This window comes from Cryptomeria japonica, chromosome 11 (genome assembly GCF_030272615.1).
Source record: "Cryptomeria japonica chromosome 11, Sugi_1.0, whole genome shotgun sequence".
Lineage (NCBI taxonomy): Eukaryota > Viridiplantae > Streptophyta > Pinopsida > Cupressales > Cupressaceae > Cryptomeria > Cryptomeria japonica.
In genome coordinates, this window is record NC_081415.1 from 523,679,308 (window position 1) to 523,696,173 (window position 16,866).

The 16,866-nt window shown below is 35.6% G+C and overlaps 1 protein-coding gene across 11 annotated transcripts in view; it reads right to left on the bottom strand.

The window, feature by feature from the left end:
- LOC131035152 (uncharacterized) overlaps positions 1–15,390 on the bottom strand; it is a 258,229-nt gene extending 242,839 nt beyond the window's left edge. For 3 of the 11 annotated variants that reach the window (XM_057966796.2, XM_057966797.2, XM_057966795.2), the window contains exon 1: positions 13,968–15,390. In XM_057966796.2, coding sequence (XP_057822779.2) covers positions 13,968–14,595 — 628 coding nt within the window. In that variant the 5' untranslated portion in view covers positions 14,596–15,390. Of the gene's footprint in view, positions 1–10,646; positions 11,552–13,313; positions 13,684–13,967 lie in introns of those variants that run through there. The other 8 variants (XR_009103920.2, XM_057966792.2, XM_057966790.2 and 5 more) reach the window with 6 other exon arrangements.
- Between the last annotated feature and the right edge of the window lie 1,476 nt (positions 15,391–16,866).

The following is a 16,866-nucleotide window of genomic DNA, read 5'->3' on the forward strand; positions in this document are numbered from 1 at the left end:
CGGAATTTCGATTGATTGCTTCGGGAAATGCTTACCTCCTAGCTGAATCTTAGCTTCTCGCTTGAAAGATAGCAACTAGTCGAGACTGTGAAACTATTTTGTACTCAAAAGAATAGATGGAGTTCATTGAGGAGATTATGTTTGATGTGTTTCTGATTTTGGTGTGAAGTGTTTGAGTTGCAGGTTGCTGGTTTTTTCAATGTGCCTGTAGGTGTGATTTATTCATATGTCTCTATATGGATCTCTATTGTTTCTGGGTACTAGCTCCTGGTCTTTCCCAAGTCTAGGCAACATCTATTGCTGGTTTGCTGGGTTATTCTCGCTGATTTGGATTTAATAGAGCAAGTCGAATTTCATGCCCTATCCGTACTATGTTGGAGAGTGCCTTTGATTGCGTTTTAATTTTTTTCTCAATGTTTGTTGTTGTTTCTCAGCTCTATCTGAGTCGCCTCATGTCTAGGGTTCATTTGAGTGTGTTTTGAAGTTATTTGGTTGGGTTATGAGTGAGTTGAGAGTGAATTTGTGGAGTTTAGTGTTGCTGGTTTGAATTTTCCAGCTTGCTGTTCATGTATATCAAATTTTAGAATTTGGAGTTTGGAGTGGTTTTTGGGAGTGTGAGTTCTTCGGCATTGTGGGAAAAGAATTGATTATCATTTGCAGTTGGTAGACTTGTTATCAGCACTTGATGTACCATTTATATTTACCTTGGTAATGCTGATTAGTAGTACTAATAGCAAGTTATATTGTGAATTGTTCTTAATTTCCTACTGAAAAAGTGGAAGAGGCTAGCTTGCCGCCTATCTTATTTATTGTATTGATGTCCTCCCGTTGAATAAGCGATCGAATAGATTGTTGTTACATTTTAGTCCTCCTACTGAATAAGTGGTAGAGTGATTTATTTTCAAAATTGTAATGATTGTCATCCCGTTGAAAAGTGGTTGAGTGATTCTTCTCAGTTGTTCTTACCTGCTGGACAAGCAAAAGGGGCTAGCTTGCTGCCCTGCATTGTATTTCAGTTGGTTATTGGAGCTAACAATCCCCTATTCACTGTATGCTCTCATCATCCCAGATTGGGCTCTTGGTGATCAGAAAGTGGAAGGGTGATCTTTTAGCAATATTGAGTTTATATTTCCTAATTTTAACGGGTGTTTGTGGTGTTTGAAAACTGAAAAATTTGAAAAAAAAAAAAGTAAGGGAATATTTCAAGGAACAAGAAATAAATGATAGAAAAGAGAAGAAAACTATTTTTTGCTTCTTTTTTCTTGTTCCATTATGAATTTTTCTGTTTTGATCTATTTTTATCAACAAACCCTAGCAGTTTTTCTAATTTTTCAATCTATTTTTAGCTACAAACCCTAATCATTTTTTACTATTTTTTTATCTTACTTTATCCAAAAATCCTAGATATTAATTTATTTATTTTTGCAGCATACTTCAATTTTATAGTTTGTTCTATTGTCAACTCTAGTTATAAAAGAAACTTAATGGAAAAATGTCATCCTTCGGGAAAACATTTCAAGATGAAAATTTAATGAGGCATTAATTAATTGAAATATCACTTTGCACAAATGCCATGCTGAGATGTTACTTTATGCCTTGTTGTGCACCCTGACGTTGTGCACAAGGTAAAAGGTCAATTAGAAATGTATGTCAAACAACAAAAATTTAAAAAGTGGCAAAGAGAAAAGTTGGAAGCCATTCATGACGACTCTTGTCTTTGATATTTTTCTAGTTCCTAGATCTTTGACAACTAGTGGCAATGGCAATGGCAATGCCGCAATGCTACTATTGGGCCTAAAGTTTGCAAATCCAAATTATATTTATATATTGTACCATGCAGTACTCCAAGTTTCCAAATATCACTTGAGCATGGATTGGAATAACAAACATGATGCAACAACGAGTGCAATTGAAAACTTATGTTTATATTGTACCGACCTTACCGAGATCCTCTAAAAGACCCCCGAACTCATGAGTACGTTTTGGGTCCAATTCCAAGGCTAGCTCCCCACTGGGTTCACCTAGAGTCCATCCTAAACACCCCATGTTCTTTGTGGGTCCCTCCCAAGCACCCCACAAGGAACTCGAGATGCCCAAGAGGGACCCTAAGCGAACGTAAGCCAAACCCAAGGGTTGCCTTAAAAAACCAAAAAAAAAAGGTATTTTTAAAAACATTTTTATAGGCAAAAAAAATGTTTGTGTACATAGCTTTTCCTTTAACTTTTAAGTGATAAATTTGTGAAAGGGGCATGTATCATGAAGGATTATGCGGTTTTAAAGTCCTTAATTTAGGATTGGTGGCAAGGGCTCTATCCCTCGACCCTACCTTGTTTCACAAGGAACACACCAAGAGCACTACTCCCAAACCCGCAGGAGGAGCACTACCCCTCAACTTCATTAGGCATGTTGCCCCCAAAACCCCCATGAGGAGTGCTACCCCCCAACTCCATTGGGGTCCCCACTCCTAGACCCCCACTAGTTATTAGGTTCTCGTCACATAAGAAAATTGATTACAATGGGGGGTGAGGAGGAATTGGGATCTAAATTTTGAGTGTGTTGTCTTAGACATTATTGTTGCATAGCTTGCCAAACAATATCTTTAGATGAGGCAGCTTGTATAGTGCATGGCTTGTGGAAGTGGCATTGTAACTCATTGTGGTTCAAGTGAAATTGAACCAAATGTTAACTTTGATACTTTTGAAGAAGAGCAATATGAAGATTATTAAATATTGATTATACATATTATTGTGTATTGACATTTGACAAATCACTAAATTATGAATCTATGAGCATTTTCATTTTTGCAAATTATGAGGTATTTATTTTTAATGCATATACATAAACGCATGCATACATACATACATACACCAAGGAAAAAAATGTTGTATCATCGTACCCAGTACCCATACCTATACATGCACCCATACAAGAACTGGTAACTTAGTATTGTACCACTCCATTTCATTCAGCCAAGTAATTAATTATTATATTTGTTTTAAAATATGTTTGATTTCTATGTCTTTTTGAATTTTTAAATTTGAGGTTAGTAGAATTTAAACTCTAAATTTAATAATACTTTACTTTGTTTATTTTCTTTGTTTCAAGTCTCCTTATTTACAAAATATAGTAAATATCATTATTGTTTGTGGGGTGGGGTTCAAAGCTCCTAATGATGAAGGAATAAAAGGCTTTCTTTCAACTCAAAAGTTGGCTGATGTGAAAGCTAAAACTTAGGAGCAACAAGAGATGTTGAAGAAGAAGGGTTGCACAATCATGACCAATGGTTGGACAAATAAGAAGAACATGACATTGTTGAATATCCTTATTTCTTTCTTAGGTGATTGTACTTCCTAAATCATTGATTTAGTAATTAAGGTTTCATATTGCTTTCTTATTATATTTGTTTTAAAATATGTTTGATTTCTATATCTTTTTCAATTTTTAAATTTGAGGTTAGTAGAATTTAAACTCTAAATTTAATAATACTTACTTTGTTTATTTTCTTTGTTTCAAGTCTCCTTATTTACAAAATATAGTAAATATCATTATTGTTTGTGGGGTGGGGTTCAAAGCTCCTAATGATGAAGGAATAAAAGGCTTTCTTTCGACTCAAAAGTTGGCTGATGTGAAAGCTAAAACTTAGGAGCAACAAGAGATGTTGAAGAAGAAGGGTTGCACAATCATGACCAATGGTTGGACAAATAAGAAGAACATGACATTGTTGAATATCCTTATTTCTTTCTTAGGTGATTGTACTTCCTAAATCATTGATTTAGTAATTAAGGTTTCATATTTCTACTTTAGTGATTAACATTAGTATTTCAAATTTCATTCTTTCTTCCTCAAGTGGTACAATTTTCCTAAAATCTACTGATGCTTCAAGTAAAACTAAAATGTTGAATTCATTTGTGATATTTTAGAGGAGAATTTGACCTAGATGGGTGGAAAAACTGTTAAGCAAATAGTTACAAACAATGCATCAAATTTTGTTATTGTAAGCGGACTTCTTATGGATAGGCACCCATGTTTATCATAGACTCTTTTTACTACTCATTGCCTTCACCTCATACTGGAGGATCTTGGTAAAGTCCTATGGATCAAAGTGTGTGTGAAGCAAGGTAAAATTATTTGTAAATACATATACAACCACACTAGGGTCCTCAACTTAATGAAGCAATATATGGACATGAAAGAGTTGGTTTGTCCTAAAATAACTCACTTTACAATAAACCAGGAGTGGCCACCTTGAGGCACACATTTGTAAGCCAGGAGTGGCCTATACCTTTTTCGCTAAGACCAATGCCAAGGTTGATTTGGTTGACTAGGTTTTCAATAAGCAAGGTTTCTAACTTCCAATGAAAAACTAAGTTGTCGGTTCCGAATCACGCTTAGGTTTGGGTTCAAGGGTTCAATTCACCGGTTCGATCAAAAAAAAATTGGGGGGTTGGGTTCGTCCATACAAAAACATATTAAAATATATGCATTTCTACAACAATAATTAAGTTCAAATAACACCACTATGCTAATAGTCAAATAACATAGGAAAATACACCACCATATTAATAGTCAAAACTTGATTCTCATGATATATACTAAAGTTTTAGTTCAAATAGCATAGCAAAATACACCACCATATTAATGTTTTAGTTCAAAAATAATAATGTCAAACGTCAACAATCAGCCATCATTGATCAAATTTCATATGGGTCATCAAAAATATCATCATCCTCCATATGTTGTGGTAAATTAGAAGAACCAAAAAAGGTGCCACTGGCACTAACATTGATAGCGGTCTAGTATTGGTAGCAGTACTAGCATTCTCAGTCTCATGATTACTAGTTAGCTCATGGTCATCATCAACTCCAACTACAGCAAGGAGAGAAACTGGATCATCCAACTCGGCATGCTTTGGATCAATATCCCACTGCTTTGTCTCCCCTTGTTTCTAGGAATTTTCTGTGTGTGAGGAGCCACAAGTTTGAATGCACAAACACCAAGTCCTCCACCTTTTTGGAGTGTAGTCTATTGTGCTCTATTGAGTGGATGAAGGAGCATATGTTCCAATTCTTCTCAAATGAAGATGAACTAGCAACCTATCAAGATTTTGAAATTAGAGAATTAAGAGTTATATATAAAATTAAAATATAAATAAAACAATAAAATAAAAAGCAAAACAAAAGATTTTTTCAAAAAAACCTAAGAACTTACTTGCGATAAAATTTTGATGGCAAAAGGTTGTAGGTGTTGGTATGATTCTCCATGGAAATACCACCAACTACAAGCATCAACCCTACCCTTGTCCCAAAAAGCTTCAAGATCACAATCATTTGTGCTTGCAAAACTCATGAATTCAGCCCTCACTGCAGGTCGTATGTCATGGTGAAAGAGTCTATGAAGTGTTGTCTTGTACCCTTGAGCAACTTCGAGATCTCTTTTGGGGCAACTCTTGTGCTAGTAAGGAGTTATTGAGTATAATACTTGGGACTCAATTCAAAGGCAAGAAGATGCAATGGAGTGGTCATTTTGTTCCATCTCTTCACCATGATTTGTTGTAGTTCTTTGAAGAAATGTGTTTCTTTGAGATCTTTCTCTTTTTCATTTATGATAACTTTCATCTTCTCAATCATTGAGTCGATGCCATCATATACCTCACCAATCAAGCCCTATCTATGTTAGTATAAAGGATCATGCTCAATATATGCTTAGTGAAACTCAGGAGGTACTCAACACGATCCCACCAAGTGTTATCTAGCATCACTCTCCTAATGTTTGTTGCCCTTGTAGCACTAGATTACCTCCATATGCTCCAATTAGGGCTGATTACCATGCTAGATAGTGACTCACGAACCTTCACAAGTCATCTCAACATGTGTGTTGGAGGCAAAATAGGTCGCACCAACCTATTTCAAAATCAAAATAATAAAAAGTTAAAATAAAAATTAAATTAAAAAAGTTAACTAATATAAAACATATTTATTATTTAACTTACCTTCAACAACTCCAATCTCGAGAATTGTCTAAATATGCCCTGTGATGTATGGTTGTTGGTGATGAACATTTGGATCTCCTCAACATCAACATACACCTATTTGATGCATTCAACTTTGTTGCCAATTTTTTGCAGCAATAGGTTGACTGAGTGGATAGAACAAGGTGTCCAAAAAATGTGTGAATCACTCCTCAACCAATAAGCCAGCAGCCATACAATTTCTGGCATTGTTTATTACAACTTGAACAACATTTTGAGGGTCAACTTCCTCAATGACTTGGCAAAAAATGTTAGCGATAAATGGCCCATCCTTCACTTGCTCTTCACAATCTACTACCCTAAATAAATTGTCCCTTTAGGGGACACTACAATAACATTGATCAATGGGCGAATTCTTGCATCTTTCCATCCATCAAATATGATGGACACCCATGTTTCAACCCATGAATCCTTGATGAGCTTCAAGGAATCCTCTACATGTTTCACCTCTCTGTCCAATAAGCATGCACCTTCTCATAACCTAGGCCCTTGAATCCCTTTGGAGCCTCATTAATTGATCTCACCATTTTTTGCCAATAAGGTGAGCGAACAACATTAAATGCCAATCCATTAGCATAGATACATCTCGCTATGTCTTGCTTGGCAATCTCTCTACCCTCATTGTGAAATGTTGTTTCCAATGGTCCTTTTACTCTGTTATGTGTCATAGGTTGTTCTTGAGGTACAAACAAAAATGGATGGCCCTCTATAGGTTCAAGATTGGAAGGTGTTGGAGAGGCCTTCGATTCTTTCTTAGTCTTTAGCATAGGATGAGCACCTATAGCTATTTTCCCTATTGCTTCATTTGCTTTTTCAATATATGCCAATACTTGTTCCTCTACAAGAAAGCCTTTAAATTTTGGCTTGCCTAGACAAAATTTGATGCCTTGATGAGGAATAAAGCACAAATGTGCTTTCACTCGACCATATGAGTTGTTATATTGTACATTGCAATGAGAACAAATCCAAGTGAAACCTCCTCCACCTAGAACTTGTTGTGCCATTTCCACATATTTCTAAAGGGGAGGGTGTGGGTTTGTTTTAAAGCGAGAATGGCTCCTAGAGCTAGAAGCACTTGCCATTTAAATACCTAATACGAGTAATTTTATAAGCATGGATAGGTAGAAAACCACAAAACAAAATGAAAAAACAAAACAAAACTAGAGAGTTCATTTCCATTTGTAAAACAAAATGTAAGGAAAAATCAGAAAGAAAACAAAAAACCTGCCTCTTTTGTTGAAATCTTCCTCTATAATGTCTTTGAGAACAAATCAACACTTGAATCTGCATAGGAATAGCACAAGAACCAACTTCGAGCATGCAACAATCAATCTTCAACTCTCTTTGTGCAATGGCAAGCGAAAAGGAAAGTTCAACAATGGAGCAAAGTGTTTTTGTTTTTCATTCTATTGAGCATAAATTAAATAGGTTTTAACTTTTTGTTGTTTTCAATGGTCAAATTAGGGTTAGGGGGATCGAAATTACCTTTTTGGCAAAAAAGAACACTTAAAAAAAATTTAAAATGGCAAATTCTCCTCGAGTTTGGCGACAGAAGTATTTTGAGGGCCAAATTCTTGTCAAGTTCACCTGAGTTCAGCAAGATTGAACCCACAATTTGTTGGTTGGACCCTACCCAAACCTACAATGAAGCAACCCCAAACCCACACTCAATTCAAACTGGACCGAAACCTAGGGGGTCTAAGTAAGGGACCCAGTTGTGTAGATGAAAAAGATTGTAGATATAAGTTTATTCTTCACTTCTATTTTTGTTTATTTTACTAGTTTATCAATTATACCACTTTTATTTGTTTTAATTTTTATGTTCCCTTTTATTGTGCAAATCATAAAGCCTTTAGTTGTCCTTTGAGTTGAAGGGGAAAAGCCAATGATGGACTATGTATATAAGGGCATGGATAGAGCCAGGGAGACCAATAGACTCTATGGTAGGTTGAGAATAAATATGATTTCATATGCAATACCATTGATTTGTGTTGGCACCTTCAACTTCGCAAGCCCTTACATATAGTGACCAATTTCTTGAATCAAGCATTCCAATTCTACTCGGATTTCAAAGCAATTAAAGAGGTTTTGAGTGGGCTCTATATAATCATTGAGCATATGGAACCTAATCCTTAGATTGCAGGAAAGATCATTTCTAAAATGAAATCTACGAAATTGAGCGAGATCTATGTAAGGCAACTCGGATGACGTTGCAACTAGGTAAAAGTCTATTAATGGCATACTTTACATTTAGAATTTTTTATTTTTTACATTAATGTTGAAACTAAAATTGAATTTAAGTTGAAAAATGTGATTGAGTTCTTTTACTTTATTTTTCAAGTGCATGGTACAAGATGTTTGGTGCTAAGGTGCCAAATCTTCAAAAGATTGTAATTGATGTCTTCAACCAACCATGCAACAATTCAAAATGCAAGTGTTATTGGAGCATGTTTGAGCAAATACATTCCAAAAGACATAATAGGTTTTCAATTCAAAAGTTGAATGATTTTAAGCACCAACTCATTTCCCATCACTCTAAAGTGATCCATAGTCAAATTGGATCGCAAGGCTAAGGATCTCATCTTCACCAAGGACTTTGCATGGATTGATCAAGTGGATCTAGAAGCAAAGGTGGTAACCATGATAAAGGACAATAGAGCACGAAAAAACACTTCAAATGTTAGTATTCTTGATACACAGGCTGATCTCATGGTTTTATCATTATCAAGGACCTATCTTAGATGCCAATGACTTATCATATAGCCATGAATGTTAGGGAGAGTGATATAGGCTCCTTTGATCCATGATATTTTGTTTTGATGCCACGAATTTAATAATCCATGAGTTTTATATACAATTGACAATATTATACATTTAAAAATGTTGATTCATTTAACTAAAATCCACTTTTGTTCTTATGCAATTGATGTATACTTGTGTATGTGATTAAATGAACCTCTATTTGATTAGTTCATTATGTCTTTAAAGTTTATATATTGAACAGCAATAAAGGCTTTAAATCCTTAAAAAATATTCATGGTTTTTTTCAATTTGCAGTCTTGGCCAAGTCCAATAAGGAGTTAAAATCAGCTTGCTCAATTCGAGTCTTTTAACTAGCCTATGTATTCCATCAATCTGAAATACCTAACTAACAGATATTAAAGTAAAGTTGTATTGGAAATATTCCAAAGCTAAAAGATCTCATTACAAACAAACACTGTATTGTGTCCATAAATGGAACATCTTAAATAAAAAGGCTGTCACTTGCAAGGCATGTCATTAACAAAGCATCTTGAAATTTTGCTTTCGTTTTCTGTTGCTATTTCCTGTTTTAGCCTTCAGTCTGTTGCCCTTTAAAAATGGAGAAAAGCAACCTCAGATGCCCTTCGAATATTTATTTTATGAAATGTTTGATATTCAAAAATTAAAAAAATTCAGGAGGATCAAAATCTTTCATGTGCCTCTGATTCATTTTTCACTGTTCTGGGACATGGTATAGTACTCACCGATTCTCAGCTGATGTTTTAGCCATCGACTGTTGGAAGTGAAGTCCAACGGACTCCTTCCTTTTGCTGCCAAAACTTTTGGCTATTCGACTTCTCCTTGCAAGCTCTTTAAGAACTGATTGTAATTCATTTGTAGAGGTTGATTTTTCTGGAGCTGATTGCAGCTGTGTATATGTAAACCAGATTGGTGATTAATAGATTGATTCCTCTGCTTCAAGTGTGGATGTAGGCAATTGCCAAACCACGATAAATCTGTGTGTCTCATTGTCTGCGTTGTGTGTGTTTTTAATTCTGTTTATCTGCTGTTTAAATTCGTTTCTTCATTCTAGCATCGACCTGTTACTCTTAAAAACTGGAAAAGAGCAAACTTGGATGCCCTTAAAATATTTATTTTGTGAAATGTTTTAGATTTTAAAGTTAAAAAAATCCCTGTACAATCAAAATGTATAATGTGCCTCTGATTCATTTTTCACTTTTTCGGGATATTGTATGGTACTCAGATTCTCAGCTGATGTTTTTGCTAGAGTTTCCACTTCTTGGATATTACAAACCCGATTCGGCTCGTGAACTCTTCCTTGAATGCTTTGACAATTGCTACGTCGTTTGGTCCATTTCAAGCAAATTAAAAAAATATCCCTTTGCCCCGCTACTAGGTTGGGGTTTTTCCATATAATAAATCTAAATAAATTTTCTGGAGACCTACAGTTTATGTTGAATAAGGCATAACAACGCATACATATGAAACAGATAAGAAAGACAAGACAATTAAGACTCGTCATATATCCTACAGTAGTCTAAGTTCGAATCGGTCGTGGAAGACATATACATCAGATTTATTACAATGCTAGTACTATTATTGTAACTCAGCCCAAAGGAAATCCCTGTAGTCGACATTTGTGTAGCTTGGTCCCGCTAGTTGGGCTACAATTACAATTGTAAAGGCAATTGATTCAAGTTTCATGATCAATATTTTGATCTTCAATAACTGTAAGGTGTCAAGTTCGAATCCCCTATAGCTAATATCTCGATCAATAAAAATATTTACCTACTCGTATCCAAAACTTGAAAGTGAAAATAAAAGACGAGGGAATGAAATGGGCAATGTATGCTACCTCTGTCCTCCACATAGTACACGCTTGGTTGTAACGAGGCTTTTAGCCTCGTCGAATCGACAGGCATGTCCGTCAAGACTGCAGATTTATTTGAAGGGTCTATGCTGAGCGGATATGCACTGGACCCTACATTAAAATATTCTTTATTTTCAAGCCATTCGGTTACTTGAGATTGTTCAGCCTCAAAGCTTTTGCCGCCTAGCTTTACCTCGCTGTTTTGAACTATATTGAATCCAACTTCAATGTTGCCGATCATGATCTTGCGACCACTAGCCTCATTTTCCTTCAAATTTCTTCCTGTATTAAGTTCAGAAGTGTTTAAAATCAAAGTAATGGAGAATTCCCCGTCAGACGAGGCAAAATTCGTGATCATTTTTGTTTCCCAATTCCCACTCACATGTCCTGTTCGCTGCCTTCCCCAGTGAAGCAATTGCCGAATTAACATCACTATTTTCTCCGCCAGATGTGACAAAACCCATGGTCATTTCAGGCTTCACTGTGTTGTTAGCAACGTTTGCCTTCAAATTTCTCCCTCGATCAACTTTGAAATTCCTTTTAACCAGAGTACCCAAGGATCCTCGTCAGCTTCAACGAAACTAGCATCGAAGTCAAGCTCCATCTAAGACAAAGGTTCAGAGCTGCAGTATATCTCTGTGAATAAACCTAAGCAAATGAGGAGGAAGATATGGCTCCGAGGAGTTGAAGCAAAATAATTCCACTGCTAAAAGCCTCAGCCAGTGGAAAATTTTATATTCGTCGCCTTAAATCTTCATCTTGAAAGAGTGACTTTTAATTATGTTCACAAGCCATCAGTCTATGGAATCAGGAGTATCATTGTTTATAGGTTTCAAAGTTTTAAAATAGTTTTCAAGTTTTAATGAGGTCCACAAGACCATCAGTCTATGGAATCTTTAGTATCTTTACCAGTCTATGCGATCAGAAGTATCACTTTTCAAATTCCTTTGAATGTCAGCTGTGGATCTTGATAAGAAACCCGCGGTGGATGTTACAAAAATACAAAATGCCACTAAAATCTGAAAATTGATCCGGACTAAATTATTTTTCGCATCTCACGTTAGGTCTGACTTCGCTTACATAAAACAAAAATCAACCTGTTAAAACTAATTTTCAAAATAAATAGCAATTTCGTGAAACTCGTGGGATTGACAGAAGCCAGATTATTGTGCCGAAATTTATAAATTAATGTGCATTTTAATGTGGTGGAAAACAAATCTCCTAAGAGACCAATCACACTGCTCGGAACTCGCCAGTGCCCATTCACTTGAACTGTTGCTTCCCATGTGAGGGGAAGCGTCAACCCAGTACGTACGAGACTAAAAATGAACGAAATTAGGAATACGTAAAAGCAAAGGCCCGAGTTCGAACCCAAACAAATCCATAAGCACTGTCAGGTCTTCCTGGCACCTAAATTTGACACGGATGGGAAAATGCACCATAAGTGCCGATAGTCCTAACATGAACAGCTACGATTTCATGTAGCTTAAACGTATGTATAGATGGGCTCCAAATTCCATTTCTCCTAAGGTTGGTACCCTATTATATACCTGACAGCGAGATTAGGAAGTCGAAATAATACAGGCGCCCAGATCGCGTGGCCAAACTGATATAAAGTAAAATAGCAAAACTAAACGAGAGCCATTGGCGACCTACAGGGGATTGAGGAAGCTACCATTCTACTAATAGAACTATCATTAATTGAAAATTAATTCACACTCAAATATTTTTAACTAAATCAATAATTTGTTAATCCCTTTATCATACCCACTGTGGGAAAATGTCTTTTCCCTGCGGATACCCCACTAGAGGCTTTAAACTTACAACTGGCATGCACTCATACAGGGAAATTTGGTATTGCTCAACAAGCGGCACTGAAATTTCGCGTTATTTTAACAAGAAACGTGAGAATCTGATCTGTTTCGTCAGGATATAGGAAATGACTCGAGTATATTTGACCAGAACAAACATGGTGACCAAAAAGCTGGTAGATCGTGACATACAAATCCTACCAATGTAAAAGCAACAACTGTGTCCGTAACGATGGAACTTGTATATCTTTATTTTTTTATTATTTTGTATTTTTATTTTTAAACAGATGGATAGAGATAAGCACATTTAAACTTATGTATAGAAAGAAAAATAAAGTTAATAAAAAATCAAAACATCAGAAATGGTTATCTATTTATAACATATTTATATTGTTATTATATTATTAAAAACAAGCTTACTATTAAAAAAAATGTTTACAGTCTAATCTCCATTCATTTGCACTTTTTCAAGAGGTTAATTAATAGTTCTATTAAGAGTAGCAGTTAAAGACCAAATAGAAAAATTTATTAAGAAAAATAGTCAAAGAGCAATTAAGAAAATTTATTAATGTTGTTATAAAAGGTGTCTCAACTTAATTCTTACTTTTAAATTCACAAAAAGTACATTTCAGATTATAAAATAGAAAAATTTAATTTTTTATCTATAGACTTAATTTTCTTTACCAAAATAAATATTCAGATTGCTCAACACTATTTTAAGGGATTTCACCAATATAAGAAAGAGGGGCTGCAATCAATCTCCCCGATCAAAAATTATGGCATCTGGTAGTTTGACCTTTGCATTAGAAATGAAAAAATATGTTGATGAATCAAAATGTACCATGTGCCTCTGATTCATTTTTCACTTTTTCGGGACATTGTATGGTAGGCAAATTCTCAGCTGATGTTTCTGCTACAGTTTCCACTTCTGAAATGTTACAAACCCAATTCAGCTCGTGGACTCTTCCTTGAACACTGACGACAATTTCTAGGTCGTCTGGGCTATTTCAAGCATATCACAAAAATACCCCTTTGCCCCGCTACTGGGTTGGGGGTTTTCCATATGAGAAATCTGAATATATTTTCTGGAGACCTACAATTTTTGTTGAATCAGGCATGACAACGCATACATACGAAACAGATGAGCAAGACAAGACAATTTAAGACTCGTGACATATCCACAAACGTTTAAGTTCGAATCGGTCATGGTAGACATATACATGAGATTTATAACAACTCTAGTAGGGTTATCGAGATTCAGCCCAAAGCAAATCCCTGTAAACGGTGTTTGTGTAGCTTGGGCCCGCTAGTAGGGCTACAATTACATTGTAAAGGCAACTGATTCAAGTTTCATAATCAATATTTTAATCTTCAATTACTGTGAGGTGTCAAGTTCGATTCCAGTATTTTGAAAAATGAAAATATGTACGTACTCGTGTTCAAAACTCGAGGTTAAAATAAAAGACGAGGAAATGAAATGGGCAATGTGTATTACCTGTGTCCTCCACATAGTACACGCTTGATTGTAACGAGGCTTTTAGATGCGTCGAATCAACAGGCATCTCCGTCAAGACTGCAGATTTATTTGACGGGTCCACGCTGGGAGGATATGCACTGGACCCTCCATTAAAATATTCTTTATTTTCATGCCGTTCGGAATGTTCAACCTTGGTTACTTGAGATTGTTCAGCCTCAAAGCTTTTGCCGCCTAGATTTACCTCCCTGTTTTCAACTTCAATGAATCCGGCTTCAATTTCGCCGATAATGGTCTTGCAACCATTAGTTACATTTTCCTTCAAATTTCTTCCTGTGTTAAGTTCAGAAGTGTTTAAAACCAGAGTACTGGAGGATTCTTCGTCAGACGAGGCAAAATTCGCGTTCATTTTCGTTTCTCCCTTACATGTCATGTTCGCTGCCTTTTCCAGTGAACTAGTCGCTGAATTAATAGCAATATTCTCTCCTCCAGATGTCACAAAATCCATGTTCATTTCAGGCTTCACTGTATCATTAGCAACGTTTTCCTTCAAATTTCTCCCTCGATCAGCTTTGGAATTCCTTCTAACCAGAGTACCCAAGGATTCCTCTTCAGCTTTAACGAAATCAGCATCGAAGTCAAGCTCCATCTGAAGACAAAGGTTCAGTGCCACAGTAGATTTCTGTGAATGAACTTAGGCAGAGAGGAGGACGATATAGCTCCGAGGAGTTGAAGCAAAATAATCCCACTACTAAAAGTCGCCCATGCTGTGACGGTGGAAATATTTTATATTCCTCGCCTCAAATCTTCATCTTGAAAAAATATAAAATGCCACTAAAATCTGAACATTGATCCGTTCTTAATTAGTTTCCGCATCTCGCGTTGCGCCTGACTTCGCTTCCATAAAATAAACTAAACTCATTAAAACTAATTCTCAAAATAAATAGGAAGCTCGTGACGCGAGTGGGAATGACAGAAGCCAGACCACTTATTGTGCCGAAATTTAGAACTTCATGTAATCAATGCGGCAGAGAAAATTTCTCTTAAGAGACCGATCACAATGCTGCGAGCTCGCCAGTGCCCATTGACTTGAACTACCCAATGCAAGCATGCTTCCCATGTGAGGGGAAAACCCTGTACGTACCAGAGGGGAGATTAAATAAAGGAAAGTAGGAATCCATAAAACCGAAGACCCGGGTTCGAACCCAGACAAATCCATAAGCACTGTCAGATCTTCCTGACACCTAAATTTGACCCGGATGGGAAAACGCAACACAAGTGAGGGGTTCGAGACCTGTTCCGATAACCCAAACATATATACAGATGGGCCCCAACTTCCAATTTTCCAAAGCTCCTCTGTTGCAGTTGTTACCATATTATATTCGTGACAACGATATGCGGAAATCGATATTATACAGGCGCGCGGATCGCGTGGCAAAACTAAACAGAAGAGCCCTTTTATAACTACAGGGGATTGAGTCAGCTCCCATTTTCTTTAAAAAAACTTCACTGTATGTCAAATCTTTTTTAGTGAAACAATTAATTTGTTGACCCTTTAACTTACCAACGCGTGGGAAAATGTCTTTTCACTGCGGGTACCCGACTGGAGGCTTTAAACTTACAACTGGCATGCATTCATTCATGCAGGGAAATTCAGGTACTGCTCAACCAGCGGCACTGAAATTTCACATGATTACAAGAAGCGTGAGAAGATGTTTTGTCAGGATATGGGAAATGATCCGATTATATTTGATTAAAACAAATATAGTGACCAAAGAGCTGGTGGATCATGACATACAAATTCTAACCAATATAGAAGCAATAATGATGGAAATTGTATATTTTATATTTTATTTTATTTTATTTTATAGATATTCATAGATATAGATATATAACAAATGGATATAGGTAAGTATTCTTTAGTTTAAAACATTATATTTAAAAAAATACAATTAGGGGAAGAGTACCAATAGCTGAAATAGTTCCAATAACCATCACCTTAATATCATGTTGACCCCCCAAAACATAAAAAAAAAATTGTCAGTACATAAATAAAAAAATACGAGTAAATATTTATTTTAACACCAATACATGTTCACAAATGAATTAGTAGTTTAAAACCAAAAAGTTACATTTCCTATTTTAATACAAAACATCTTGCACAAATAATAAACATTTTTATTTTTTTTAAACTTAATGTTTACATTTGCCACTTTATGCAAGTGGCTTAAGAGTACAAATGTAGTCCAATTACAATTACATATGCACAGCTATTGGTGCATTACATGACATAAAAACAATCAATTGTAAACTTCTTAGACACTGAAGTGTACTTCCTTCCAAATATCACTTCACAGCTTCATGCATTAAATGGATCTGCATTTGGTACCTGCATTTGCAACAACTAGTGTAAGGCTCCCCAATATCCAAGAATTTGCATAAAATCCAATTTTAAAAACCAAGTTTCACTCAAAGCAGGGAAGAAAATTGAACAATTTGAAGTAATGGAGGATTGTATATTTAATATGACATGACCGATTGTTTCCCACAAAAATTCAAATTTGAAAATAGCTAGCTACCACAATCAAATGCATTGCACATTCGTATTATATTATAAGACAGAATTTTTCGTGTCACTTTCACTACAATCCAATTCATTGCATATTCATGAGCTCTGCAAATACCCTCTGCACATTCCTTACTCGAGGGCGCGCATTCAGGTTGGTACACAGAAAGTAACTAAATTTCCTACGTTCAATGAATACTGTTAACTAAATGCTATAAATCTTTAAATTCAAATTATATTGTTTTCAATAAACCGGCATTTATTTCAATACAGTCACTGTAAATAATATAAACTAGCATTTCTTTCAATACAGTCATTATAAATAATATAAACTAGCATTTCTTTCAATATAGT